Consider the following 25968-nt stretch of genomic DNA (forward strand, 5'->3'; position numbering starts at 1 on the left):
GTTAATGTACCAAAGGTTTTCCATGCTGGCCCCACGACAGCCTGTCTGGGCCAAAACGAGGGTGAGATGATGATGCCGCTTCCCCTTTTCCAGCAGGGCCTAAGTTCGATTTTTACCCGAAGCAATCTTTTTTGGTTTTTCTTTTCCGTCCCTCAGCCTGAACCCAGTCCTGTCTGCTCAATCCCCAACGCATTCGCCTGAGTAGGACACCTCTCCTCTACGGGTCTTCCAGCAGCGCGACGCAGTTCTCTCTGGCAACAGTGATGGCTACGTCTCCAAGTGACTTTGTCTTGAAGCCTGCTTCGCAGTAACTGAAGTAGTACTGCATAAAATCCTGTCAGCCTCGGTCAAATCGACATGTGAAAGCTTTTGCTCACCTCCCATTGCCTTCTGAACAGCTCTATCTCCGCCACTGTCATTTCAGGTTGACTCCTTCGCAGCTCTGGCATAATTCTGAGATCGAAGTTTGCCAAGAAGCTTTCCCTCCAGCTCCTCAGCGCCCTCGGGTAATGCGCACCGATACTTTTGATCTCCTCGACGATGAGTTTACCCCGCGAGCCACGATTGATGGCTGCCACCAGCCCGCTGACAGTTGGAAGGTGACCGCCAGGAAAGATGTACTTCTTGATGAAGTCCTCACCTCGACGATACCGCTCGTATCTGGTCTCAGGGATCGTGATGCACTGGAAGTACCCAATGCCTCCCTCAGCCTTCAAATATCGATCCATACACTCGAAGAAGATACCCAAAAAGTCATGTCCGACGTGCTCAATCATCTCGATGCTGACGATCTTGTCAAACGAGCCCAAGCCGCCCAGCTCACGATAGTCAGCCTCCAACACCTCGACCCTGCCGCCCACGCCTGCGTCCCTGATGCGCTCCTCAGCAAGCCGCTTCTGCTCGTTGCTCGGCGTCACGGTCGTCACGCGACACCCAGTCGTGCGGGCAGCCACGATGGCGAAGCTTCCCCATCCCGTCCCGATCTCGAGCACATGGTCCGAAGCCTGCACCCGCGTCTGGCGCAGAGCATACTCGAGCTTCCTCAGCTGTGCTTCCTCGAGTGTCTCGACCTGGGAGCCGGGATGTGACTTTGGCAGCCATATTGGGGCGGAGTATGTCATGTCCGGGCTGAGAAACGAGGAAAACATCTCGTTGCTCTGTGAGTAGTGGACCTTGGCATTGCTTTGCGCATTTCTGATGTCATTGCTCCTGCCCAACATGACCTGGAACGGTGTTCCAAAGAGCCATGGCCACAGGCCAGCTGCTGCGGGCTTGTTAGTGGCCGAGCTGTTGCCGATGAAGAACTCAAAAACAGCCGTGAGGTCGTCCGAACTGATCTCGCGGATCAGGTAGCTCTCCGCAAACCCCACGTCTCCGAATAAGAGTACCCTAGCCCAGAAAACGTCGTTGTGGATCGTGATGCTGGGGGTCCGGTCAGCGGAGTGCATTTGCCCCAACGTGATTGTCTCCCCTTCTACGGTCTCAAGCCTCAGCGCTCCTGATTTTACGTCTGAGAAGCTATCCAGGACCAGACGACGAGGAATGGGTGTGGTACATGACAAGCGATTAAGAATTGATATGAGGTACGACATGGCCATCTTTGCAGGGAGCGCAAGTTTCTTGCAATTCAGCGGATGCCATTCTGACAATTCCTCACCGGGCTGCAGCTGCTGAAAAGCCGCGGCCACTTGAGGCTTTGTATCTCATCCACCACCCGGAGCTACCAGTATCGCCGCAGAAGTACCAGTGAAGAGTTCCAGATCGTCAGATCCGCGCTCTCATGACCAGGCCTTAAGCGGTGAGGGACGGGGAACAACCAGAACCTTCTACCGACTCCATGGCCCAAGCGAGCGGCCACCCCATCACAAGCTTCTGGTCCGGCCACCCATGCGCGTGGCATGCGAGCATCCGTCCGAACCGTATGTCTGGGCATTCCGGACGAGTGCACGAAGAAATTTGACCTGCGATGAGATTATCGATAGCGAGCAATACCGAGCGCGGAGGCCGTCATGGCTGACGAAAAAGGTGTCCGCAGGGATCAGCATCAGCAATGGCGCCACCTCCTTCGACCAGCAGTTGACCGGCATCCGACGTCTCGCATCTTACTTGTGAGGTGCCGACGTGCAGATGCATGAGAAAGTGTGACCACCAAGACGCCATCACTTCAAGTGATGATTTGTCACAGGCGGGACAAGTCAGAGCCTGGTCGACATGGACTGGAGTGACTCTATGTCTAGTGGGTGTGTTGGTTTGATGGTAGCATCTTTCTTAGATAGTGGCACGATTTTTGTGCCAGATTTCTCATTTTCCGCCTTTTCAGAAATATTTACTTGAGGTCCTCCTCTGAGCTGGGTATGGTGGAGAGGAGTGGACCTTGACAGATCTGACTCCCGATTCCAGTCAACCTTGTGGTATTCAGCTGACGTAGGGGTGGGAGGTGGAGAGAGTGGCCCTGCAGCAGACGCTACGACCAATACAGATACCGAAAAAAAAGGAAAAGAATTCAGCGAGAGTTTTTTCTTCATCACCTACACCGTTGTTGTGTTTCAGAAAAAAACCTGATTCTGGATAGAGTCTAATTGACAGGCTTCCATACGGAGGGCGTGCCGGTGACAAGGAGAGACAAGCACTCCGGGGAAACGCGGACAGATAACGTGCCTGACAGCGTGGCTGACCTGAACCGCCCTGTCTCGAATCCGCAAGGAAGAATGCAGCCAGCGGGTGTTCCGAGCCGTCGTGGGGACGCCGGGGAAGAAGCACCCCGAGGGCCTATGCGCCTCGCATTTCGGCCCGGAGAATCTGGTCCGACCTCTGGGATGTGATTATGCATCCATTCCCAGTTGCTAGCCCCCCTGCCGGCTGATTCAGTTGCTTTGTCCCAGCTCGCGATGCCTGTCTCGATTCACAGAAACCCAGACCCCATCCGCATTACAGAACGAGACTGCCTTGGCCTCCCTGAACGACGTGTGCTCGGCCGCCTCCCTCATCCCCATCAGAGACGGGAATTCCTGCAGAAGCCGCACAATCACATACGAAACCTCAGCCTGGGCCATCTGCTGGCCGAGACACGCGCGGGGTCCTGATCCGAACGGCATGAAGAAGTTCCTCCTGGTCTCGCTACCGCCGATTTGTTCTTCATCGGCACCAGTGTCAGTGCTTGTGCCACCCTCTCCTGCAGTGTCAGCCGTGGAATGGGTGGCCCTGGACCCGATCAGACTGGCCCATCGTTCAGGCCTGTACTCGGCCCAGTCTTGACCGTACCACCGTGGATCACGGTTCAGCGAGTACGTGGACCACGCGACGGTCGTCCCCGCTCTGACGGCGATGGGGCTTTGGCCGTCTTGGCCACCTCCTCGTGGGAGGGTGGTGTCGGCTTTGGCCCTGCGCGAGTGCATTGTGACCGGCGAGTAGAGACGGAGAGCTGCACGAGGCAAGGTCATTAGACTGGGCTGGATGCAAAGGTACGTGATAGGTCATGCGAGCCTGGACAAGAATGTTGTGTTCTGACAATTTCGGGGGCGGGGGCATGCACGCACCTTCCTTGACCACCAATCGCAAATACTTCATACTGTTGAGTTCCTGTCTCGTTGGGGGCTTCCCTTGTAGAGACGAGATCTCTTCTCGCAGCCGGGCCTGGACGTGATGGTGTCTCAGCAGGGCGTAGACCGTGTTTGCTAGGAGGCCTGAGGTGGTGTCCCAACTGGCGAAAAAGATGTTCTGCAGCTCGCCCTGAATCTGCTCGTCGGGGATGTTTCGGGCTTTCATCATCCTGAACACGCTCCAGGCCGATGTTCGAGCCGGGGAGCCCTCCGCGTCTGCCATGATGTCTGCCAACTTTCTTTCAAAGAAGGCTTTCATTCCGACCACCATCTCGTTTAGCCGGCCGCTGGAAAATAGCAACTTGACCCTCGCTGGCGCACCAAGGGCTATGAAGCTGGCTGAAGGGCCGTCAAAGGTTCTAACAAGGGCCAGAAAGTCGACTCCGTCCTCTCCCGCTGGACGCCTTGGGGATTCCAAGCAGCCCGTGGATTTCCCAAACAGGAAATCCGTAACAACATCCAGCATGAGCATGTCAGCCAGCCTATGAAATTCGAAAACCCCCTCACACTCGCTCAAGGCCACCATATGTGCTATGAGTCTTCTGACGTGGGGTTCCATAAGCGTAGGTTCATCTACCGAATTGGTGGCGAACATGGGTCTCAACATCATCCTGGAGAGTTTCCAAGCTTCTCCTTCGTTCAAGAGTATGCCGTTTCCGATATGCTTGGCAGCCTCGGAAGCCCATTCGGACTTTTCGAAGTTGTGTGATTCGCGGCTGGTGACGATGGTGTGAATATTTTGGGGCTCGATTGTGTAGATGTGGTTGTTGCCTAGGATGTTGGCAGAAAATGTTGAACCATAGAGAACATGCCGGCAGCGTATTCCTTCTGAAAATCGGCCACTGTGGAAGTCCATCCATAGCTGCCATACGAGGTCAAGACCGAGGGGCCAAGTGTGCGGATAATGCCGAAGACTGCCAATCGAGACAGCTTCCCTGAGAACAAGGGGACGGAGGAGCCTCATGAGCGCCCAGGCTCCGACACAAACAACGATGATGAGAAAGCTTGGCCAGGAATTCATTGTGACAATTGTATGAAGATCTCGGTGGCGAATTCTACCAAGACATAGAGCAGTCGATGAATAGAGGCATGGGAAAGCCGTTAACATCTGGAAATTTATCTACTCAATTTATATTCACAACGTTCAAGACAGCAGGCTATGGTGACAGTCGTCGACCCCACCCATACGCTATCATCACATCCGTTCTGACATGGACTTTATTTGGGATCGGACCGTGCAGCTACAATTCACTTGCCAACTTTTAGTGTTTCCTATTCTCGGCCCGCCCGGAGTGTGTGGAATGTTCGGGCATCGGGATCTGACTCGGCTTCATGGAGAGACTGCTGTCCCTGCGGAGACTGGTTCTAGACATGGTCATGCCGGTATGATTACAGACTCATCTGCATGCAGGGTCTATTTTGTGGCTTCTAAATCAGTGGTCCAAAAAGAAATCCAAGACATGGCACGCATCAGTCTCCGAAGCTACGGAAGTAGATTGCGACGGCGCCGAAAAGAACCTGTATTGACACCACTGCTACAGAACACAATCTCGGTCAATTGGAGATTCTGATTCGACAAGCAACATGGTGCCGTCTGTGTGCCTACCTATACTGTGCTTCTTTTGTAGGGAGCAAAGTAGATCAGTCCAATCAGGGATCCAGCCAGACCCTCTTTGTTAGGTAGGGTAGGCGTACATGCAAAGGGTTGGTCTCCATGCTGTGCCACATGACAGAACGACGTGCATACAATTGGTCGTTCGGAGTATCTCACTCGCCATTGATTTTTCAGATTACGAGGCAGTGCCTAGTGTGGCGTGGCATGGCGTTTTCCAAAGCAGAAAGTTGGAAAAGTACACACCGTGTCGCGTGACACGGCATATTTTGTGGCAGTACATGGAGTCTTATCGGGCGGTCCGGCTGTCGTTCTATTGGTTCTGGAACTTGTTGACAGAATCAAGACTAAAGACTTCCTGCATTACCACATGCGTCATATCTTGGGTTTCCATATGAGGTTTCAAGTGAATCGGCCTTAGTCACTAGAGGGCGCAGCAGAGACCTAGACGGCCAAGCCTTTCAGAAACCTCAAAGGAATGCCCATTGACAAGATATATTGTAAATGGGACAGAGTTTGGTGGGTTCTTAGAACACCATGTTTGACCGTGGATAACTTCATTCGCCCATAGCAGTTGTCCTTGATTATTCCCGAATTTAGACACTCCATGATTGAGCGGATTCCAATACTCGACACCAAATTAAAATATTTGAATTCTGCAAATATTTTGACATATGTAAAACTCCTTCTGGGCTCTCCAAAATGTTAAATATGCAATGGTGCAGGCGGACGCCATCAATATCCACTGGCCACCACCATCATAGCCTTGCTGTGAGATGCAATTCTGAGATAATCTGCATCTAGCGCCACAAAGGGAAAAAGCCCATAGATAGCAATATGCAAAAGCTGCATGGCAGAGGTCGGTGCGAAACTCGTGACACAGTATCAGATGATCAGCCTGGCAGAGCGGCATGTTCCGTCAGTGGCTTGTCCCCAGGAACCGGATGTGGCGCACTTAGGAGGTTTCAAATCTAAAGACGCCATGCTTTAGAGAACGGGCTGTCGAACGTATTCGATGGAGCAGCGTGCTCGAGGTTGCCTTTGTACACATCGAAAATAAAGACGTTGAATGACCAATTCTTTCGATGAAGAGTCCATTTGCCATCTGCAAGTCGGAAGTCATCGAGAGTTGGCTAATTCATACCATCAAAGTGTTCATGATGCGTATAACAAGCTAGTCACAGGGAAGATGGTCCATGTACCCTAGTATAGATCTGTTGGTGCCAGGATTTTATGCGATTTTGTGCCACTCACACCACTGCGCGATTGACACATGCTCTTGGTTGTGTGTAGCAGGAGCAGAAACCTAGGTTTCTGAGACAAATGGCTTGACAAAAGGTAACGATTCTAAATGTGTGCTGCTCGTGTTATCAGAGGAGGCTGCTGGATTGATGACCTCCTTTTTTCAACAGTATGTATTCGAATGTGCTATGGCATGCACTGCAATCAAAAAAGCGAAAGACTGACTACCAGTTCCTTGTAGTGGACATATGAGAATAATCCACTATTTCTATCGAGAGTATATGAGAAGGTCACCGAAAGCTTGACCAAGAGACGAGGCATTACATACGACCAATATGGCATCGATGGCTGCAGCTATAGGTATATCGTAATGAGATGCCTGCCCTCGCATTTGGCACGCGTGTGTAGGACTATAAGCTGCCTGTACTTAGGCAGGTCCATGTAGTAATATCAATGGCCCAGCAATAGTTTTGTTTGTACAAGTCTACCTCCACGGATGATGTCCCAGTGACTAGCTAAAGTACTCCCTTATGGATCGCCATCAAATTGTGAGAATCTCGCGTGTTCCATCTTCAAAGATCTTAAGTGTCGCCTTGACATCAGCGTCGTGTGTGTCTTTGAAGAAGCACCTCGTACCCCAAATACAAGGCTTGCCATCGTACACGTTCTTGCAATGGTGGCCGCTCAGGCAATATGGGCTCTCACACCATTGCTGATCAGAGCACACAATACCACGGCTCTTGTGCCACAGCGCTAGTCGTTCCGACGGCGAGAGCTTTGCTTCATGCTGGTACTCGCAGTTTTCGTTCTTGTCGCAGCTGCCGGTCAAGTGGTAGTGGTTACAGAAGTTGCAACCCTGGGCCCTGGCCTTGTTCTCGAGGGACCTGATTGCAACCGGGTCCGCAGCGGGGAGGCGCTCGTCAACTCTCATGTTGGCAGCGTTGAATAGTGCGTACTTGAGTTTCGGCGGAGGCTTTTGCTTGCTGTAGATGTCGATAACCGGACCATTACTGAGCTTCGCTGTCACAGCCCAGGTGGATCCACCACCGTTGGTGCTTCCATTGGCACTTCCGTTACCGTTCGAAACGGAAAGAGACGAGCCGTTGGAGTCTTCCTCTGATGTAGCATATTGGCCAGGACCGGGAGTCAAGCCTGGGGCAGGCGGGAACGGCTGAATCCCGATATCGAGACCGACTGGCGACACTGGCGACATTGGATATCGGACGCTGATGTTATCCATAGGTTCGGATCGAAATACGCTGGGGAAAGCGACGATAGTGAAGCCGAGGCTGACAAATCCAGGTCCTGCCGGCTCTGTGGTGACCAGTGTGAGCTTCTCCCTCTTGACGGGATCGTGCTTATACTCTTCCAGCAGATTTAGGTATCCATTATCGCGACAGGGGCCGAAGAAGACATGGCGGCACGAGGTGGCATGGAGCATCTGCTTCAGCATGGCCTGGCACTTGTGGTCGGCCTTGTCCTTTCCGTAGCCAACATCGACAAAGGAGAAGAGGCTATTGGCGCGACCGAAACCCGAGGCGAACTTCTGGAGATCGGTCCACGTATTAAGGATGCGGCGGGCGGCAAGTGCCTTGCCAAGACCGTCCATATTGGCATAGAAGAAAACCAAGATATTCCAGTTATCGGTGCTGGTATCAGGGTAGGTCTCCTGGAGCTGGAGCTTGATCTGAGTCTTCAGCTCCTGGGCGGCTTGGCCACCGCCGTTATCGCCAGCTCTAAAGTAGTCGTCTCGGAATTTTGCACCGTCGCCATCGATGATCATAACAACAAAAGGGTGGGACTCCTGGCAACTGTTAGTTGAAAGAGTTACCCAATGGCAAGCTGATATGCAGGGGACCCCAAGAGCCGACAGGGCTGGCTAGGGAGTAACAAGACAGAAGGTGTGATGCCAAAAGAGGAGACATGACTGGAAGTTGTTGACTGGCGAGAAGTGAATGTGATGAGACGGAGGGCAGGGGGGAGAAAGAGGGAAAACGGGGCTCACATTAGCCAGCTTGGACTGGTGCAACTGCCTGCGGGCGTCTCTGGTCTCCCTCTGCCAGATCTCACGATTCTCCTTCTCATTTTCCAGTTGATTCATGGCATTGTGATATCTGATCTGCAAATCCTCGTAGTTGCTGAGGAGCTGAGTGATGAGGACATCCCGGTCGTTATCAGACTTCCGGAACTGGGCATAGCAGGCCTTGAAAGCCTCAGGGTCGGCGAGGCCTTCCATGTTGAAGGAAGCGCGATGGCTGTGATGGGATGAATTATGGGATTGCAGGCCGGAGCAGATGGCCGCTGGTGGGAAGGAGGAATGGGGGAGAAGGAAGAGCGAGAGTGAGGTTGACCTTGGAGGCAGCGTGCTTGTTGATGTCGTCGTTTGTTCGGGGAGGCAGGTACAAGCCTGCGCTTGGGCACCTGAGTCCTGGGTAGGTAAGAGATAGGTGGGTAGCAGACACTGCAGGTATGTAGTCTATCTGTGTCGGTTGGAGGAGCTGCAAGCAGGGATGCCTGGGCACGAAGGCCAATGGGCAGGCAGATGGGGCCTGGCTGTGAAGTGAAGAAGGAAAGCGTGTGCATGCAAGGCGTGGCTGCCGTTTTGGACAACGCAGAGTTGCTGTCCCTGTTTGCAGCCCACCCTGACAGTGTGTTTTCCTTTTGAAGGCGACTGCGAGAAGAACCTTGGAGGGTCTCTGGTGGCAAACGCCGCTCTTTTGGAAGCTTGCGGGCTTGTCAACCCCCTTGTTGGATTTTGTCGCCTGCAGCTATCGGGCCTCAACCTCCAGAGCAGAATGACCTCTCTTGACTTGGTTTCAATGGGTTCAACTTGGAAGTGGGTTGAATGCGCACAGTCTGCTCCAGATATCGATTTAGAACTCAAGAGGTGGTTTTTCAAATCTGAGAGATGAATTTTCTTGAATGGTCTTTTGACAAGGATGCAGACAGTGCAAGCAGCGTGGCCTTTCTACTGTGGCACATGGACCAGAAGCTGGATGATGAAAGGGCAGAGGCAAAAAGAGCACCTGCTGGCTGGATACTTGTCTCGTGTGTGTAACAAGCCCAGGGCTAGTTTAGACGAAGGCGTTGGACGAGCTGCCACGCCGAGATGCTGTCGTCGCGGGCGGCTGCAGTAGGGCAGGACATATGCTTTCAGTTTCTCTGACCGACTAGCTGGGCCCAATTGGCAGTCGGTTTAGCAAGGGTTCGCCAACAGGCACGCCCAGGATCTTGACTATCGGGTTTTCAGATGTATTGGGGGAGTCGGTCTTCAAGATCTATCCCAAGCCAAGCCTAGTACCTAGGCCTCCCCACATCTGATCGAGAACTGTTCGCTCGTCGGGCAAGGTTGGCTACTAGGCAAGCCAGCATTTATTCGGGCCAGTATCTAGACTAAAGCTATTCTGAACAGTATCCGCAGATCTTGGCAGCTTTCTAGTCTACTTGTAACTGAGACCGCGTCTTTGCGATTGTCCGGCCGGACTGACTCAGGCCGAATGTCACCAATGTTAACGGCCTCGCAGGAGACGAGCCATCACTTCCGGAGCGGTCCGCCTAGACACACAGACGCTGTAGCAGTTGACTTGGGACTTGGTCTGAATTTCATGTCGGTGAGATGACTCTTGTCGGCTTCATGCAGCACCTGCCTCTGCAATTGGTCATGGCCTTGTAGCTGGCCATCGTCGTCCAAACGAAGAGCGACCGACCATGGGCACTTCGACTGGTTTGTCCCAGAGCCAGGCTCGTAGGAGGCCCAAGAACCCACGGATCAGATGTGCAACGGACTTGCCTGAGGGACTTCTTGAAATATGGGCAGTTGTTGTCATTTCCAAAGCCTGTGGGCAGGGGTTCTGAGGGGAGCCGGAGGAGGGCGGCTGTCGATTCACATCAGCCTCGCGTTGGGGCTGAATTCCATCTCACTCCAAGCGGCTTGGACAGACTAGACCTCGTAGTACATTTGTCACTCAGCTAACGTGATTTGCTGCCAAGCTTTGGAGGGGAGCATTAAGCACATGGTGGAGAATAGGAGACTCTTATCAACCTCCCTGCCTCGAGCAATGCGTGGAGGAGGGAGTGACCGAGTCGATCTGAGGGTTAGGGGACGGACGGCTGTTTTTGTGGAGACCGCCGGGGCTGGACTGGCCTCTGCACCCTCGCGCCTTTCCCCGCAACATTGGGACAGGGGACTCCCGTGGAGCCGCGGAGGGGAATGGCAGGCGATGGGAGAATGGCAGAGACGGATTGCCGAGGCACACCGGCTCAAGGACGGACCTTGGCCACGACACGACACGAACCGACACCACAACCGACCTGCGTCTTGCAATGCAGTCCACGACTAATCATCATCCACCCCTTCATCAACTCTTCTCGTCTCGCCCGCCACCCAGTTGATCCATCCTGATCTCTTCTGTCCCGTCACAAACAACAGACTTGCAGACCACGCACACAGACATCAACCATGGCTGTAGAACGACTCGGCTCCATCCTCAAGCACCTGACTCCCGGCAGCTCCCTTGCCTCGATGTGAGTCCCTCCTGCTGAATGGACCGGCCTGCGCATGCGTGAAGACCGAGCAGACGCTGACCTGGTTAATTACCCTGACAGCACCTCCAAGAATGCCGACGACATCGTCATCACCTTGGCCATCCGAACGCCGCTGGCCAAGGCGAAGAAGGGTGGCTTCAAGGACACCAGTCTCGAGTACATGGTCTACGCCCTGCTGAAGGAGGTCAAGGAGCGATCAGCCATAGATCCCGCACTGATCGAAGACATTTGCCTTGGTAACGTATGCGAGCCCCATCCTGGCCACAAGTGCCGCCCCAACAATGCTTCTTCTGGGCCGCCACTAAACGATCGTCGCCCTTCAGGTCTCGGACGCAAAAGCCGCCTACAAACTCCGCGCCGCCTCCCTCGCCGCCGGCATTCCCAATGTCTCCGGTGCCTCTTCCGTCAACCGCTTCTGCTCTTCTGGGCTCAAGGCTACCGCCGATATCGCCAATGCCATCTCTGCTGGCAACATTGAAATCGGCATCGCAATTGGTGCCGAGTCCATGACTATCGGCGGCGATGCACTCGACAAGCCCTTTGACGAGGCCGTCACCTCGGCGAGCCAGGAGGCAGCTGACACGATGCAACCCATGGGCTGGACGAGCGAGAACGTCAGTCGGGATTTCGGTATCACCAGGGAAGAGATGGATAGATACGCCGCCGAGAGTTTCCAACGCGCCGAGAAGGCCCAAAAGGAAGGTCTCTTCGACGACGAGATCGTGCCCATCAAGACCAAGCTCAAGGGACCTGACGGAGAGGTTAAGGAGGTCGTCCTGACCAGGGATGAGGGTATCAGACCCGGCACCACTGCCGAGACCCTGGGCAAGATTAGGGTTGCCTTCCCTCAATGGGGACCTACCACCACGGGTGGCAATGCCAGCCAGGTCACTGACGGAGGTAAGCCAATATGACACATGCCCCTCTGTATGGGATTCGTATGGCTTGGTCCACGTTCACTAACCACCAATCTCTTTCCCAGCCGCCGCCGTGCTCCTGATGAAGCGCTCCACAGCCATCAAGCTGGGCCAGCCCATCCTTGCCAAGTACGTTGGCTCGACCGTTGCTGGCCTGGCCCCCCGTATCATGGGCATCGGCCCCAGCATTGCTATCCCCAAGCTCCTGACCAAGTACAATCTGTCCCTGAGCGACTGCGACGTCATCGAGGTCAATGAGGCCTTTGCCTCCATGGCCGTCTACTGCCGTGACAAGCTCGGTCTGGACTGGGCTAAGATGAACCCTAAGGGCGGCGCGATTGCTTTGGGACATCCCCTCGGCGCTACTGGTACGAGGCAGATTGTCACAGGTCTTAGTGAGTGCCGCAGGACGGGCAAGAAGATCCTCTTGACGAGCATGTGTATTGGCACGGGAATGGGGATGGCAGGACTGTTTGTGAATGAGCAGTGAGATACGATTGACGAAGTATCGAAAATGTCATCTTTATCTTCTATATTTAATGCAACTGCTTGAACCATTTCTCGAGTATGGCTACATGCTCACCAAGTCCCCCTTCCTCACTCACCCTAATCTGGACGGGGCCAAATCCTGCTGCAGCGCAAAAGAATCCCAAACATTCTGTGTCAGACACTATGTAGTTGGGTGGCTTACTACATACATATCAAGCCTTCTTCATCGAGAACTTTTACTGGAAGAGCATTGAAGACTTGAACACTTCGCAGCCAGTTAGCAGGGGAGACTCTAAAAAAGACGGTTTATATGCGGCTTATGCGCCGTCATTTAGTCACCTCTAAGCCACAAACTAATAATTAACACGAGGACTTTATTTTGCTAGCTATTTTAGTATGAATTAGGAGGCCGAACCTTAGCTGAATGTTTGTTTACATAAAGGGGCAAAGTTCCCCTCCTTTAAATAGCTAATATATGAATTATCGTCCTGAATACTTACAGAGGCTGGTTTAATTGGGATTAGGTAAAGACACTGCAATTGCAGGGAAGTGTTTGGGAGTTTTGTGAGCTGCACAAGACTTCGATGCAATTGAGATGTATTTTTAGCCACCAATTGAGAGGTGATTTCTGAATACAAAGCCCAAATCTTGATGCTCAGGGGGCCACCATCTTGCGTATCTTTGTGTGTATACAGAACGTGGTGGTATAGGTGGTTGGATGTATTATTGGCAGCAACGAATTCAATAGATGCTAAATTTCGGTTTCTCTTCAATTCGTGCTAGAAACCCCTTAATAGACTTCGAAATTTCTAATTTTTTTTTCTTCCCTTTTTTTTGGAAACAACAACCAGGAGCAACGAGGTGGACGTCACGTCGGATCAAAGCAAGGTAATTGTTTTTTTTTCATCAGCATTTGCATTCATCAAGTCGTCTCTAAATAATATATAAGGATCGTTACACACAGCCTCCAGGGCCACTGCAGGTCGGAGGAATCTCTCATCATCAGCCCTTTGTTTTCCCAGCCTCTGCCCCAGGAGCTCGGCCGCAAGCCAAAATATTTACAAGTCCGATATGCTCCTGACCACCAATTAAACTCACCCCACACCCACGAGGAGTTTGCTAATGATTTAGGCCTGGAAGGCACGGGCCTTCTTCATCTTCTTGCGGTACTCCAGAGCCCTCTTGCGGGCAGCGGGGGTCTGAGTGAATGCGACGGCACCGCCGAAGGGGCCAGCGGGCGTGTTGTTGCGCAGGCGCATGACGCAGACGTTGGTGGCGGAGCCGACGGTGGCGTCGCAGGTGGTACCGGCGGGCATCTGCACCTTGACGGGGAAGTCGGAGGTGGTGGTGGCCGAGATACCGGCGACGAGGCCGGGCACGTCCTGGGTGACCTGGGCCTCCTGGAAGGCGGCCATGTCGGTGCCGCCCGAGGTGCCGTCAACCATAGCCTCGAGGGGACCGGCGCCGTCCTGGTTGATCTGGCGGAAGGTCACGTCGACGGTGCCGTCCTCGTTGGCGGTGGGCATGCCCTGGCTGGATCCGGCGCCGGCGAGGGCCTTGACGTTGGCCTCTGGGGGGCCGGTGCTCTTGGTGCCCTTGGCGTTGGCACCGCCGCCGCCGCCGCCGAGGAGGCCAGCGAGGAGCTGGCGGACCCTGTTGTTGCCCTTGGCGGCGGCCGGGGCGTTGCTCAGGTCATCCTCCTGGCCGACACCCGAGTTGGCACCGTTGGTCGGGGCCTGGGCGACGTCCATATCTCCCATGAAGACCTTGATCATCATGGCCGGGTCGACGGGGCCGTTGCCCTGGGTCTTACCCAAGGGACCGACGGCGCCCGAGCTGATCTCCCGGTCGCGGATGATGGCGGTGTCGGCTTGCGAGCCGCAGCCGTTGGAGGAGCAGTCACGGGGTGTGCCATCAGCGACTAATTTTCCCACCGACGTTAGCCACTATCCTCATGTATCGATACAGGGATCATGAGAGCAACGACTGAAAAACTTACCAGTCAGGCCGGGCATCTCAACACCGTTGGCACCGGTGACCTTGGTCACGACACCGTGGGCCGAGACGGAGGCGGCCAGGCAGGCTACAGCAACTGAGGTGGAGGAACGCATCTTGGATGTTTGGAGGGAGGTAGTAGTGACTGTGTCAAACAGGTCAAGGTTTGTTGTTGTTCAAGTTGGATTAATAAGTCGAAGTGCCTCCCGGGCTACGAATTGTCGAATGAAAGTATTGAAAGACGGGCTTGATGATCCGGGCTCGAAGAGGAGGATTAGGATACTGGTGATGAAGCTGATGATGATGAGAGACTATTTCCGACTGGTGGTTGGGAGGAATCTGTCGGATTGTTATATACAACTCTGGGAATCCAAGACATCACAGTCTGGTCGTCCTTTTTCTCCTTCGGACGCATCTCATCATCCCTTGTCGCGGCGAGGCTTGACTCGGAAGTTCGTGTTTCCTCCATCTCCAGAAACCTCATCTGAACAAGTGCGAACAGTGAGCCGTTTCAGCAGCTCTGCGATGTGTGTTTTGCCCGGCGACGGCGGCGTCTGCGATGTCCTGCGCTACGTGCGTCGAGGGCTCTCAGCCTCACTGGAGAGCCAAGAGCCTCCTGCCGGAGCGAATCGCAAGCCAGCAAACAATTTGAGAGGCTCCTGTGGCTGCAGATCACGGCCCGTGTCGACCAGGAACAAGGAGGTATCAGCCGCCCCCCGTCAGTGCCGTCAACCATGTGGTGACTCTGGTGATGTTCCCGGGACGGCCCAGGGGCCAGGGGCTCCATGCGCGGTGCCGAGAGACTTGGCAGGTCGCGGGTTGGCCCTTGGCGTTGCACCAAATTGTGGGCTCGGTCGCCCTGCGCCTATAAAGACACGCGACGCCGCCCAGTGAAGCACTTCCAAGACTTTCCAAGAAGTCCCAAGACTCTTGGCCGCGCTGCACAGCAACAAAGCAAGCTTCATCTCGGCACTCGGAAATCCACACACAGCCCACAGCCCCGTCACCGGTTGCAAATCCGGAGCTGCACGCGAGCCAGCACCGCTGCCCTGGCCCTCCATCCCGAGTGATTGGCGCTGGGATTCGGTCAGTGGTCTTTGGAATAATCGCCGGTATCAAGGGGCCGCAGGGTGCCCACAGCCTGCGATTTGTTTAGCGGCCAGGTCGTATCCAGAGAAGCGATTGGCGAAATCCTGTTGCGTAGATCACGGAACCAAACGTTTGGGAGATCTTTGTGGATCGACTTATGATTGCCATGATTGCCATGAACGACCTCCATGATCTCCCGCCCAGCAAACGACCCTTCCTAATCCGTGCCTCCCTTGCGGGCTGCCTTATGCTTCCTCATGGTCACGTGGATACCGCGAATGTCATATCTGGGTCCATCGTCGAGAACTACTCAGCAGACTGTCTCCAAGCGCCAGGTCATGCCGGAGAACCAGTGCTGCCACTGTCGGACGGGAGCCATCTTAGATCCAGCGCCAGATTTGCGGGTGCGCCTGACTACCACCTCAGCGTAAAGAATCCTCCTCTTCGGACGAAGTCTAAGTATATTCGGAAGGCCCCAGCTCCGCATGAACTTCGAACAAATATCAGATCAGAGGATGTCCAGATGGCGTCTGCACGCACAACTTGAGACCAACTGCTTCAGCGGGCCCGAGGAACTCTATCCCAGCCGACCCGTTGTCAGGCTAGGCGCACTGGAGGAGGGCGGTGAGCGCATGTGAGAGCCGGCCCTGGAGGGAAAGGGGAAAGTTTCAAAAACTCCAATTCTGAGGGTCGAAAGTTTCAAGAGGTGAGGACATTTCGAATTCGTATTGTTCTTTTCGCGGCCCAAGCTCGTTTGGGAAGCCCCTGTGCACAATGTGGCTTCCCATGACGCTGTGGCGATGGATCAATTCTGGGGCTGTTGCAAACATTGTTGCACTGCGGCACAAAGGGACACGAACCGCCGTGCTCACCCTATTACGGGCACTTATGCAGATCTCTCTCGGCTCGACTGCGGATTTGCACAGGGAACAAACGTGTGCATGAATCCTCTGATGGTTCCTTGGACGGAACGATGACCAGACACCAAGGCCTGAGCAATACTGCAATGGTTTCGAGACATGACTGACCTCAGCCACCCACCAATGCCAGCCCGCGATCGATGAAACCGCATTTCTGTGCAACAGGAACCCCGGGTCGCCGTGGCCGTGGAGGTGTTTGATACTGTCTCCTGAGCTTCCATGTTGTCGGATCACGAACTACTAGTATCATGCCTACCCGTCGAACTGCAACCGTGATGGCATCCAGGGCACCGCTCGCTTGGGCGGCTTGAGAACCATCGCATGGTCTGAATTTAATCTTGGGGGCCCTGAGAACCACTTCGTGCCAGGAACAGCTGTACCCGGTTCCGGCAAGCCGAATGAACGCCCGCATCTGAGAGTCATGGTCCGAGGCATTGTCCTGGATAGTTTCTACGTTTTCACATTTGTCAACCTCGTCTTGCACTTGCGGTTCAGACTGCGAGGGCTTCGCGGCCGACCTCAGGCCATGCAATCCAGTCTCAGTACGGTCACCGGGCCCTCGAGTCTTGCTCTCCAACTCAATCCAACTGAAGACCTTCAATTTCAACCAGAGAAATGGTTGCCCGCGACAACTTTGTCGAAAGAAAGGATTGCCCCCCCCCCTTGCCCCCTGAAAGAAGCCACTAGTTAGGTCTTCGCTAGAACACGATGGAATTCTTAGAAGAATGGATTAGGGGAAGACAAGACTTTTGAAACCTGACCTGTTGCTACAAGAACTTCCAAAGCACTTAGATGCGGCAAGGTCACTGGGGCAATCTTGGCCGCCCCTTTTCGTGTTGTATTCTCGGCATGCCCCCTCCTACATATTTTTCCTCCTGGGAATCGCTCTGGTACGAGACCAAGGGCAAACGGCTTCGGTGCCGTAATGCCTTATGTTGAGCTACCAGATTGAACCATCCTACTTCTTGAAAGAGAACGAAGCCAGTTCCTCGGACCGACCACCTGTGGACGCTGAGGGGTCATTGTATTGCCCTCAGCCGCCATTTACAGCAGCCAGAAGAAATATCACCACGTCCACTTCAAAGACTATCAAGAGAATCGAGCTTACAGCTAAAGACACCCCCCTCCTTCTCTCAGGTGGAGGAGGGTCTGACCTTGGCGCATCGACGCTGCTTCTACCGGTCAGCCTTTTGGTGTCTCATCTGGGCCTCTCGGTGAAGTTTCGGGTAATAAAAATGCTAATATTCGCAGAAATCAATGTAACTTCCCGAATTGAAAGGAACGATAGCACGACTCGGAACACGTACATATCCCTCTTTCTGCTCGAGACGGCAAGCTGATCGACATCATCGTAAGCTTGTCACCGTATACAGCCCGACGCGTCTTTCCTGAGACAAAATCAAGCCGAGGATCCCAACGTCTCGTTTTCACACAAGAAAAGTTATTTTTGGGGTCGTGTCCGAATTGTGTAGAGCCTGGTGCTTGGGCCGGAGGCTATACGGGCGAGACCGCCTTCATTCGGGAACACACGGGGTCTCTGCTTTGTGGCTGCCGGAGACTTTCACGGTCCGTACTACTGTCCCGACTGTCTGGACCTCATGTTTCTTTGTCTCTACAAAAGAAAAGTGCGGTACAGCAAGAGGCATGAAAGCAAAGACTGGGCTCTAGCCTAAACCTAGGGCAGCCCACTTCATCATATCTTTCGGTTCATAAATGAGACTTGTCTGCTCAAATCGCGATTTATTCATCCTTTGCCATCACTTGCATTTTCAACCATAACGACGCATTCGAAACATACTAGAAAACTGTGCTAAACTATCTCTGTCAAGTTTAAACTCTCCGCCAGAATCCCAACTCACAATGCGTGGAATTACAGCCCTTGCAATCGTCACTTGCCTCTTGTTCTCAGCTGTGGACGCCCTCCCCGCACATCCGACCGATTTGGTCGTGACGCGTGCCGATGGTTCTTCTCATGGAAACTTAGTCCAACTCGGAGGATTTTCTAACGACGGGACCAAATCGACAGCACCCGTCGGTGGCTCTGGAGAAGCCGGCAACGCCAAGATGGGTGCCAAATCTACCCGGTAGTGTGAAAGTGGCAACGATCCGGCCAATTGAGCACTCGGACGTGTAGAAGTGGTTTTACCATGACATCTGCTGGAAATTCAAAAGTCGCTATGAGCTCCCTTTCTTTTCTTCGCCTTTCTCTTTTCTTTCGGAAACAGGAGCTGTGCGGCATACTTGGGGGCTCCGATTAGCGTTTATTCTGGCAATGCAAACTCGCAATTTATCGAGACAACATAAAATGTTTTGGACAATCATATAGCACAACCAAATCCTGCAAAGGAAATGAGGTTTGTGAAAGTAAAGCTTACTCGGACTCATTTCCTCATTCATGTGATTGTTAGATTTCCTCTGCAAGTGCCGATGTGCGTGAGACGACTTGGCAATGCACATACACAGTTCCACAGAGCATCCGAGTTTCAGAGATCCAGCAAGGCATACCGGGCGTTCAACAGGGCGCATATGTTCCATTGTACTCAAAAATGTATCATTTTTTGTTTATGGATGTTAGATGGCTCCACGTATCGCATGAACAAAATCATAGACCGTGCAATCTGTGCTTCACTAGAATTTTAAAGTACGTAAATCCAATGCGTGTGCGATTATAGTAGGTGAGAAGACATTGGCGATAGTTTTGGAACGAGACCGTTTTTTTGAGGTCCCCGGCAGCCCCTGAGTGTCCGTGCCTGCGGGTGTCCTCACCTCAGTGTCCAATATCCCCCTCGCCCTTTCCTTTCTTATTTCCATTTAACTTTATGGCTGTAGACTTACATCACTATCAACCTCATCTTTACCCTTTACATGAGGAATATGTTTTTGTTGCGGCTGCATCCAGGCCTATGGACTCTTTTATACGCTCATTTAATATGTACTAGGAATTTCACGCCTCGACTAAGGCAGGCGACATTATTTGGTACACACAAGAGAATTGGCCTTCGGTTATATGTGGATGATTTCTAAAAGCTTAGCGTGTGCTATGGTCAAATCGAATAAGAAGCTTCAATAGCTCTCGCACGGTATTCCACAGGCTGCGTATTATTAATAGAAAGTTCAATTATATGATGCCTGAATACTGATCTCTGGAGAAGTACATGTCTCAGGCGAGTGTTAATACGGACAGTATTCGCAGACTCTGGAAATGCTATTCGCGCAGTCCTTGAACAAACTTAGAAATTCTGCCACAGCTTCTTCCACCACGGACGATTATCTGACAATACGCCCTCTTCAAGCTCTTCAACCTCCTCCAAGTCTCGTCTCCTTCCAGACTGCAGGTCAATCTCATGCGCTTTCCAGAACTTAGTCTTGTAAAAGAACTTGTAGGCAAAGACGATGATAAGGAACAGCGGCAGAAGAATATAGGCGTCCACAAACCCCCCGGCATTGAAAGGGCTCAAATTCGTCCACCCCTGGACAAGTGCTAAGAAGATGTTGGCCCCAAGACCGAAGTAGGCATTCCAGGGATACCAGAGGGACTGGAACGGCAAATCCAACTCTGAGTACCCCTGGACCTCCCACGCGTTGCGGAATTTAATGTGAATATAACTGATGCTTCCCCAAACCAGGAACGTGGACACTCCCGACAGGTTCACGATGTAGCTGTACGCCGCTCCCGCTCCGGTGGAAACGTTCATCATGCTTAAGGCACCGCATGCGTTCGTGAAAACAATGGCTGGGATTGGGACGCCTCTTTTGTCGGTCCAGCCCAAGATGCGTGGAGCTTTCCCATCCTGGCCCATGAAGAGCAGCGTGCGGCTGCCGATGTAAATAGAGCTGTTGACCGCCGAGAGACAAGTGATGAGGATGAAGGCGTTAATCAGATGAACACCTCCTTCCCAACCCGCATTTTGGAGGGCGACCGTCATTGGGCTCTGAAATGCCTTACTTTTAGCTGACACGAGCCCTTCCGCATTTGACGGACATGTCAAGCCGAAAAAGAAAGCCGATCCCATGTATACAAAGACAATTCGCCAGAAGACCTGTCTGATAGCCAAGGGCACCGCGACTCGTGGGTTCTTGGTCTCGGTGGCAGCAACAGCGACAGATTCGCAACCTGCGTAGAACGTGGAACAGAAAACGAAAACTGTCGCAACGCCGCGAAATCCGCTAGCAAAGGCGCCTGGGTCATGCCAGTATTTGAAGCCTATGCCGGGCACTCCCTGGATACCGCCCGATGCATATATGATGGAGAACAAGAAGTAGGCGACAAGGCCACCGAGCTTGATGAGCGCAAGCCAGAACTCAGCTTCGCCGAAGGTCTCAATGCCGAGGAGTTGGAAGCCGAGGAATGCAAACTACAATGTGTGAGCAAGTCAGTGAAAAGAAGGCGGCCGAGAGCGGAAGGAAGTGGAAGTCCCTGCTTGAAACCTACCCATAGTAAAAGAAAATATCCCCACAACGGCACTTTGTCACTCCAGAACACCAAGATGCTGGATATGGCGTTGTATTCGTTCGCCAGCACTGCAAACCCTATTTGACCATGCTATGTTAGCCCCGACTCAACCAGCAGGCGCGAGGGATCATAGAAAAGACGCAGGATCGCTCGCTCCCAGGAAACTTCTGTCGAGTTTGTCTCATTTCTCCTACAGGAATCAAAAGTGAAGCCGCATGAAGACAAAGCTGCTTACAGATGATGAAATAATTCCAGCCCACTGCAACACCAAAGGCCTTGTCCACGAAACGATCTGCCAGGCCTGTAAAAGCCCCTCCGGATGGATATAGTGTTGTGAGCTCGCCTAGGCTCTGCATGATAGAGAAGGCCAGGATACCGATAGTGCCGAATCCGATCAGCAGTGCGGCTGGCCCGCCACTTGACAACGCTCCTCCCGAACCAACGAGCAGGCCGGGGCCAATGATGCCAGCCAGCGCCATCATCGACAGATGCCGGGTCTTCAGCCCTCGTTTTACGCCACTGTGAGGGTCGATCGTCCGGAAATCGCCCGTGGCCTCGTCGGTCGACAACTCTGACGTGTCGGCTCCATGGTGACGGGTCGGCTCGACGGCACTGGCCTCGAGGTAGTCCTTGTCGGGGGCGCGATAGCCGGACATGTTCACGGCCGGTGGCTTTTGATGCGCCCCTGCGGCTTTTGCCGAGCACCCTGCGTCCTTGTCCTTATCGTTATGGGGCAGGCGTCCACGACGTGGAGAGCGGGCGAGGCGTGACGGAGTGTGGCGCGATACGAGAGAAATACTGGATGTGCGTCAGTTTTCACATTTTATGTACGGTTCACATTAGACCTCAGCACCTTGTCGGCGATCCTCCGGTTGAGCCAATGAAGACTGCCTCCGATTCATTGGTACAGCTGGAAGTGATGAATGCTTTACCTAATGGCGACCAGAAGCTGAGAAATTTGGTAGCAGAAAATGACGGCAGCAAAATGCAGAATTCGTGCCCGCGATGGCGTTATCGCGCCAAGCCTTAGTGCCAAGGATCTCGACTTCCAGATGGCTGCAACATGCACGATAACCCGCCCCGACAGAGTTGGGTAGACATGGCTTGAAATGTTGAACGCTCCAATTTACCACAGAAACGAAACATTCATGTCTCCATTATGTGCATTCCGCGTCATCTAGACAACACTAGAAAGACTATTTAATGCATCAAGTCGTCCCAGTGGCTTTTTACAGCGTATCAAGGTACACACAGAGCCATCGAATGTCCGACTTTATGCCATGGATATATATACCAAAAGTCACTGGCACGACACGTACACACAATTATATATCTATGGGCAACGCTGTTTGTTGTTACTAGATGGTAAACCCCACTGCTAGGAACTTTTAGCATAGTACTAGACATTGAAAACTCAGCGCCTGAACGAATAAAAACAGCAGAAGCCAGTAATCTTAGATCACGCAGAAATTATTCTTGTGAACGTAATAATTATCTGGCTACCGGACAATTTCTTTAAGTACTTGAAGCTTGTGGCGTAATTTTGTTTCTGTGGAGGCTATCCTAGTTTGACAACTGCCCCGATCATGTCGTCAAGTGCATTGTCTCAAACCCAATGACCTCGTATTCTCCTGTCTCAGTGTTAAGTGTCAGGTTGGTGTGTACCGTCTCCCCGCCTCGCAGAAACCCGGCCTCGACAGTCCCGCCCGCCACGGGCCTCGTCAGACGGTTCGACCCGGCTTCCTTGGTAAAATTAGCAAGAGACAAATCCCATGAGTTGCGAGTGGCAACGCTGGGACTTCCAAAGTACTGCGCGGTCGCTCGCTCAGGGGTGAGAGACAGGATGAAATAACCACGATAGTAACCATCCTGCCACTGTAAGGACTCATTTTCCTCAACCACGACCTGCGCGTCGGCCTGGGTGTCGAGAATCAGTCCGCGATTGCCGGTAGAGCTAACGGCTGTCCCGGCGAACTCAACCCCGATCGCGCCGTCGCCATCGGCTGCATTGTACGGTTTGGTCTCAAGCCAAGCAAGATCCGATACCCAGTTCTGGTGGCTGTCTCCAGCGAGGAAGATGGTGTTGGATATGGAGTTGTCGTATAGGTGTCTGAGTGTGCGATTACGATTTGCAACATAACCTTCCCAGTTGTCACCATCCGGCTCGTTGTTTTCGAGGATACGGGAGAAGACAATCTGGTTGGCGACGACCCGATACGTTGCACCTCGCTTGTTTGAGTTGGTCAGTTGGTTATAAAACCAATTCTCCTGGTGGGAGCCCATGAGGCTTCTTGAAGCATCATTCCGAAGCAGCTGGATGTACTCTGAATTCCAGCCCAGATCCGTGGTTGACCGGTCGTAGTTGCGAGTATCGATGACAATGAGGTCCAGCAAGTTGCCCATTTGGAAAGACCGCCAGATACGTAGATTGTTGTCGAGATCAACCTGTGCCACCATGAGCAAATGAGAAACAAGGAGCAAGACTGACGAATTGGCATCCACTCAAAATAGGCCCGCACCGTGTTCATCCTCCGCTGGTCAACTGAGATGGAGGGACCATGATTGCGAAAAGACTCTTCGGTGTTGTTGAGTGCGCTGAACCCGTCCCTGTAGCCATTGTTTGCGACCTCGTGGTCATCCCAAGTCGTAATCCATGCGTGGTTCTGAGCCAAAAGTTGCAGATCGGGATCACTTCTGTATTGTCCATGTCTCGTCCTGTAGTCGAACAAGCTAAACAGCAAGCGTGGGGGTTGATGCCCACGGCTACCACCAGCAGCTCCTTCGTAAATGTAATCACCGACGTGTACCTAGCAATCATCAGCGTCAGTCGTAACATAGAAGACAGAAATCGAGACTCACCACATAATCCTGGCCATCTTTCCTAGCGGCGTTGCCATATGCATTGAAATATCCATTGGCTAAGAGTGTGCCATGTCAAAATATGTATCATGCTTGGAGCTCAGATGGAGACTGACGATAGTTAGAACAAGAGAATACAGCCAGCTTGACTTCGTCGACATCTGCATCGCTAGCTGGTGATGTCTTGGTCCGCCCAATAGGGCTCGAATTGTCCGAGTCACAGACAGTAAACTGGTAATCCGCCTGCCTCGACCTGTCCGCGCAACTCGTAAGCATTTAAGATTACATGACATTATTTCTGGCTTCTTCACAACCGCTTACCTTCACGGTAAAATCAATATCACTCGTAGTATAAGCCGTGCCGCTGGACTCAGCAGGCCCAGCATAGGTTCCGTTGCTGTGAGTACCATTTTCGTATGTTTGGCGCCAGACTGCCCACTCAACACAGATTGGATTCGCATCTGCCTCAATGTACGTCTCCGTATCGTGGTTGTAAACTGGCACTGTCCCCTCAACCGTCACATTGCTTTGGTCGGACTCCGTGGATGGAGCGATTCTCGTCCAGAGAATCACACTGTCAGGGTATGGGTCCCCGGATGAGATACCATGAGTAAAGCTGAGCTCAGACGAACCATAGGCAATGTTGCCACGCTTCAGGCTTCGCCGAGAGATATGGTCGACATGAATGGCAAAATTGACATGTTCACCAAGACGTGATGGACTGTGGTAATTGAGATTGCCGGCGAATGAGGCGGTGGCATGGCGCAAAATGGACACACCAGCAGTTAGGAAAACGAGTGAGCGCATAGTGACAGGCGAGGGATACAGACACGTTGACAGCGAATTCCGATTCTCCTGAGACTTACACTTGTTTTTAAGTAGAGAAAGGCGTAGTACCAGGGCAATTGGATCACTTTATACTCGATCCTTGATATCTGATCGACTTCCTAGATAACGGCTGCTCCTGTACATGCCCTGCTTTCCCCATCTCTTCACGCCACTTTCTGGGAGCTGAAGTTGGCTATGCCCAGAGTAGAAGGCATTATGAGCCACACAAGGGATTAGAATTTATACCCAGCCAATACTGCGACGTTATGCCGCACGAGCAATACCCAAGGCCGAGACCCCAGATGCTGTGCCACACATGCTCGTCCCAACTTTAGACTCCATAGGGAACGTGATGTTCTACAATGCTGCCATTGGACGGTCCGCACATCTCGCTTACTTTCAATCGCCGTGTCATAGGCTTAAGCTGCCCGCCAAGGGCGATGGCGTCGCCTTGGCACTGTGAGCTCATTACGAAGTACGGTGCCTTCAGTTAAAGCCCAGTAAAAGCCCAGTAGAGAAACAACCACTGGAAAAACCGACTTGATAGTGAAAATTTATATGTCACTATACGGAGTCCACACAGACGCCTGGGGCTGACATATTATATGTGTTGGTAGGTCTCTCGTACGTATAATAGTCATATGGGAAGCAATCATGTATTAGTATTGTTCTATCTAAGTTTTGAAAGGCTATATGCCTTAAAGGGGATAACTAAAGTAGCCTTTTAAGTATAAAGGTTATACTTATTAATACTTATAATTTTTCTTTTTTTTTAATAAGTATATATAATTCTTATTATAATTAACTTAAAATTATAATTTATTATATATTAAGTATATATAATTTTTATTATAAAAGAATATTATTAAAAAAGCTTAAAATTATAACTTATAAGTTTTAAAATAAATCTTAGCAATTTTTATTATTATATTATCCCTTAAATTTATAACCTTTATTATTATATTATCCCTTAAATATTATATTTATTATCCTTAATACTTAGCTTTTAAGATTACTTTTTTATAAAAATTATTAACTTTTATATAAAAACCTTAATTTTAAATTTCTTCTTTATAAAGAAAATTAATGCTTATAAAGTTAATATTAAACCCTTTAATTTATATTTATTTTTATTATATATTTTTATAATATAAATATTATTATCTTTATTCTTATTTTTATTATTAAAATATATTTAATATTACTTTAAATTAATTTTCTTTAATTACTTTTTATTTTTTTAAAATTAAGCATTATAAATAACTTAATTATTTATTAACTTTTTTTCTTACTTTTTATTATTCTTTTTAATTTTCTTAATAATTATTTTTTACTTAAATTATTTAAATAATAATATATATTTCTTAATAAATTTCTTTATATATAAGCTTTATATATATTTATTAATAATTTAATATAA

The 25968-nt window shown here is 51.6% G+C and overlaps 7 protein-coding genes across 7 annotated transcripts; 1 reads left to right on the top strand and 6 right to left on the bottom strand.

Annotated features, from left to right (window-relative positions):
* Positions 1 to 217: 217 nt before the first annotated feature.
* INS49_007546 (uncharacterized protein) lies at positions 218 to 1598 on the bottom strand (the record flags this gene model as incomplete). Its single annotated transcript, XM_043168309.1, has 2 exons — positions 218 to 322; positions 378 to 1598. The coding sequence occupies 2 exons, from the start codon at positions 1596 to 1598 to the stop codon at positions 218 to 220; spliced, it is 1326 nt and encodes a 441-aa protein (XP_043016826.1).
* Positions 1599 to 2864: 1266 nt separating this feature from the next.
* INS49_007547 (uncharacterized protein) lies at positions 2865 to 4620 on the bottom strand (the record flags this gene model as incomplete). The annotated part of the gene is made up of 3 exons (XM_043168310.1): positions 2865 to 3421; positions 3466 to 3483; positions 3537 to 4620. 3 exons carry the CDS (start codon positions 4618 to 4620, stop codon positions 2865 to 2867), a joined length of 1659 nt encoding a protein of 552 aa, XP_043016827.1.
* A 2374-nt stretch (positions 4621 to 6994) lies between these two features.
* On the bottom strand, positions 6995 to 8689 carry INS49_007548 (uncharacterized protein; the record flags this gene model as incomplete). The annotated part of the gene is made up of 2 exons (XM_043168311.1): positions 6995 to 8257; positions 8459 to 8689. The coding sequence occupies 2 exons, from the start codon at positions 8687 to 8689 to the stop codon at positions 6995 to 6997; spliced, it is 1494 nt and encodes a 497-aa protein (XP_043016828.1).
* A 2223-nt stretch (positions 8690 to 10912) lies between these two features.
* INS49_007549 (uncharacterized protein) lies at positions 10913 to 12405 on the top strand (the record flags this gene model as incomplete). The annotated part of the gene is made up of 4 exons (XM_043168312.1): positions 10913 to 10977; positions 11059 to 11239; positions 11322 to 11898; positions 11981 to 12405. The coding sequence occupies 4 exons, from the start codon at positions 10913 to 10915 to the stop codon at positions 12403 to 12405; spliced, it is 1248 nt and encodes a 415-aa protein (XP_043016829.1).
* A 1126-nt stretch (positions 12406 to 13531) lies between these two features.
* On the bottom strand, positions 13532 to 14515 carry INS49_007550 (uncharacterized protein; the record flags this gene model as incomplete). Its single annotated transcript, XM_043168313.1, has 2 exons — positions 13532 to 14325; positions 14404 to 14515. The coding sequence occupies 2 exons, from the start codon at positions 14513 to 14515 to the stop codon at positions 13532 to 13534; spliced, it is 906 nt and encodes a 301-aa protein (XP_043016830.1).
* Positions 14516 to 19638: 5123 nt separating this feature from the next.
* On the bottom strand, positions 19639 to 21517 carry INS49_007551 (uncharacterized protein; the record flags this gene model as incomplete). Its single annotated transcript, XM_043168314.1, has 3 exons — positions 19639 to 20763; positions 20841 to 20938; positions 21097 to 21517. 3 exons carry the CDS (start codon positions 21515 to 21517, stop codon positions 19639 to 19641), a joined length of 1644 nt encoding a protein of 547 aa, XP_043016831.1.
* A 928-nt stretch (positions 21518 to 22445) lies between these two features.
* Positions 22446 to 24527, bottom strand: INS49_007552 (uncharacterized protein; the record flags this gene model as incomplete). The annotated part of the gene is made up of 5 exons (XM_043168315.1): positions 22446 to 23306; positions 23381 to 23668; positions 23721 to 23779; positions 23837 to 23963; positions 24042 to 24527. 5 exons carry the CDS (start codon positions 24525 to 24527, stop codon positions 22446 to 22448), a joined length of 1821 nt encoding a protein of 606 aa, XP_043016832.1.
* Positions 24528 to 25968: the final 1441 nt, after the last annotated feature.

The sequence above is a fragment of the Diaporthe citri genome, assembly GCF_014595645.1.
Source record: "Diaporthe citri strain NFHF-8-4 chromosome Unknown scaffold_22, whole genome shotgun sequence".
NCBI lineage: Eukaryota > Fungi > Ascomycota > Sordariomycetes > Diaporthales > Diaporthaceae > Diaporthe > Diaporthe citri.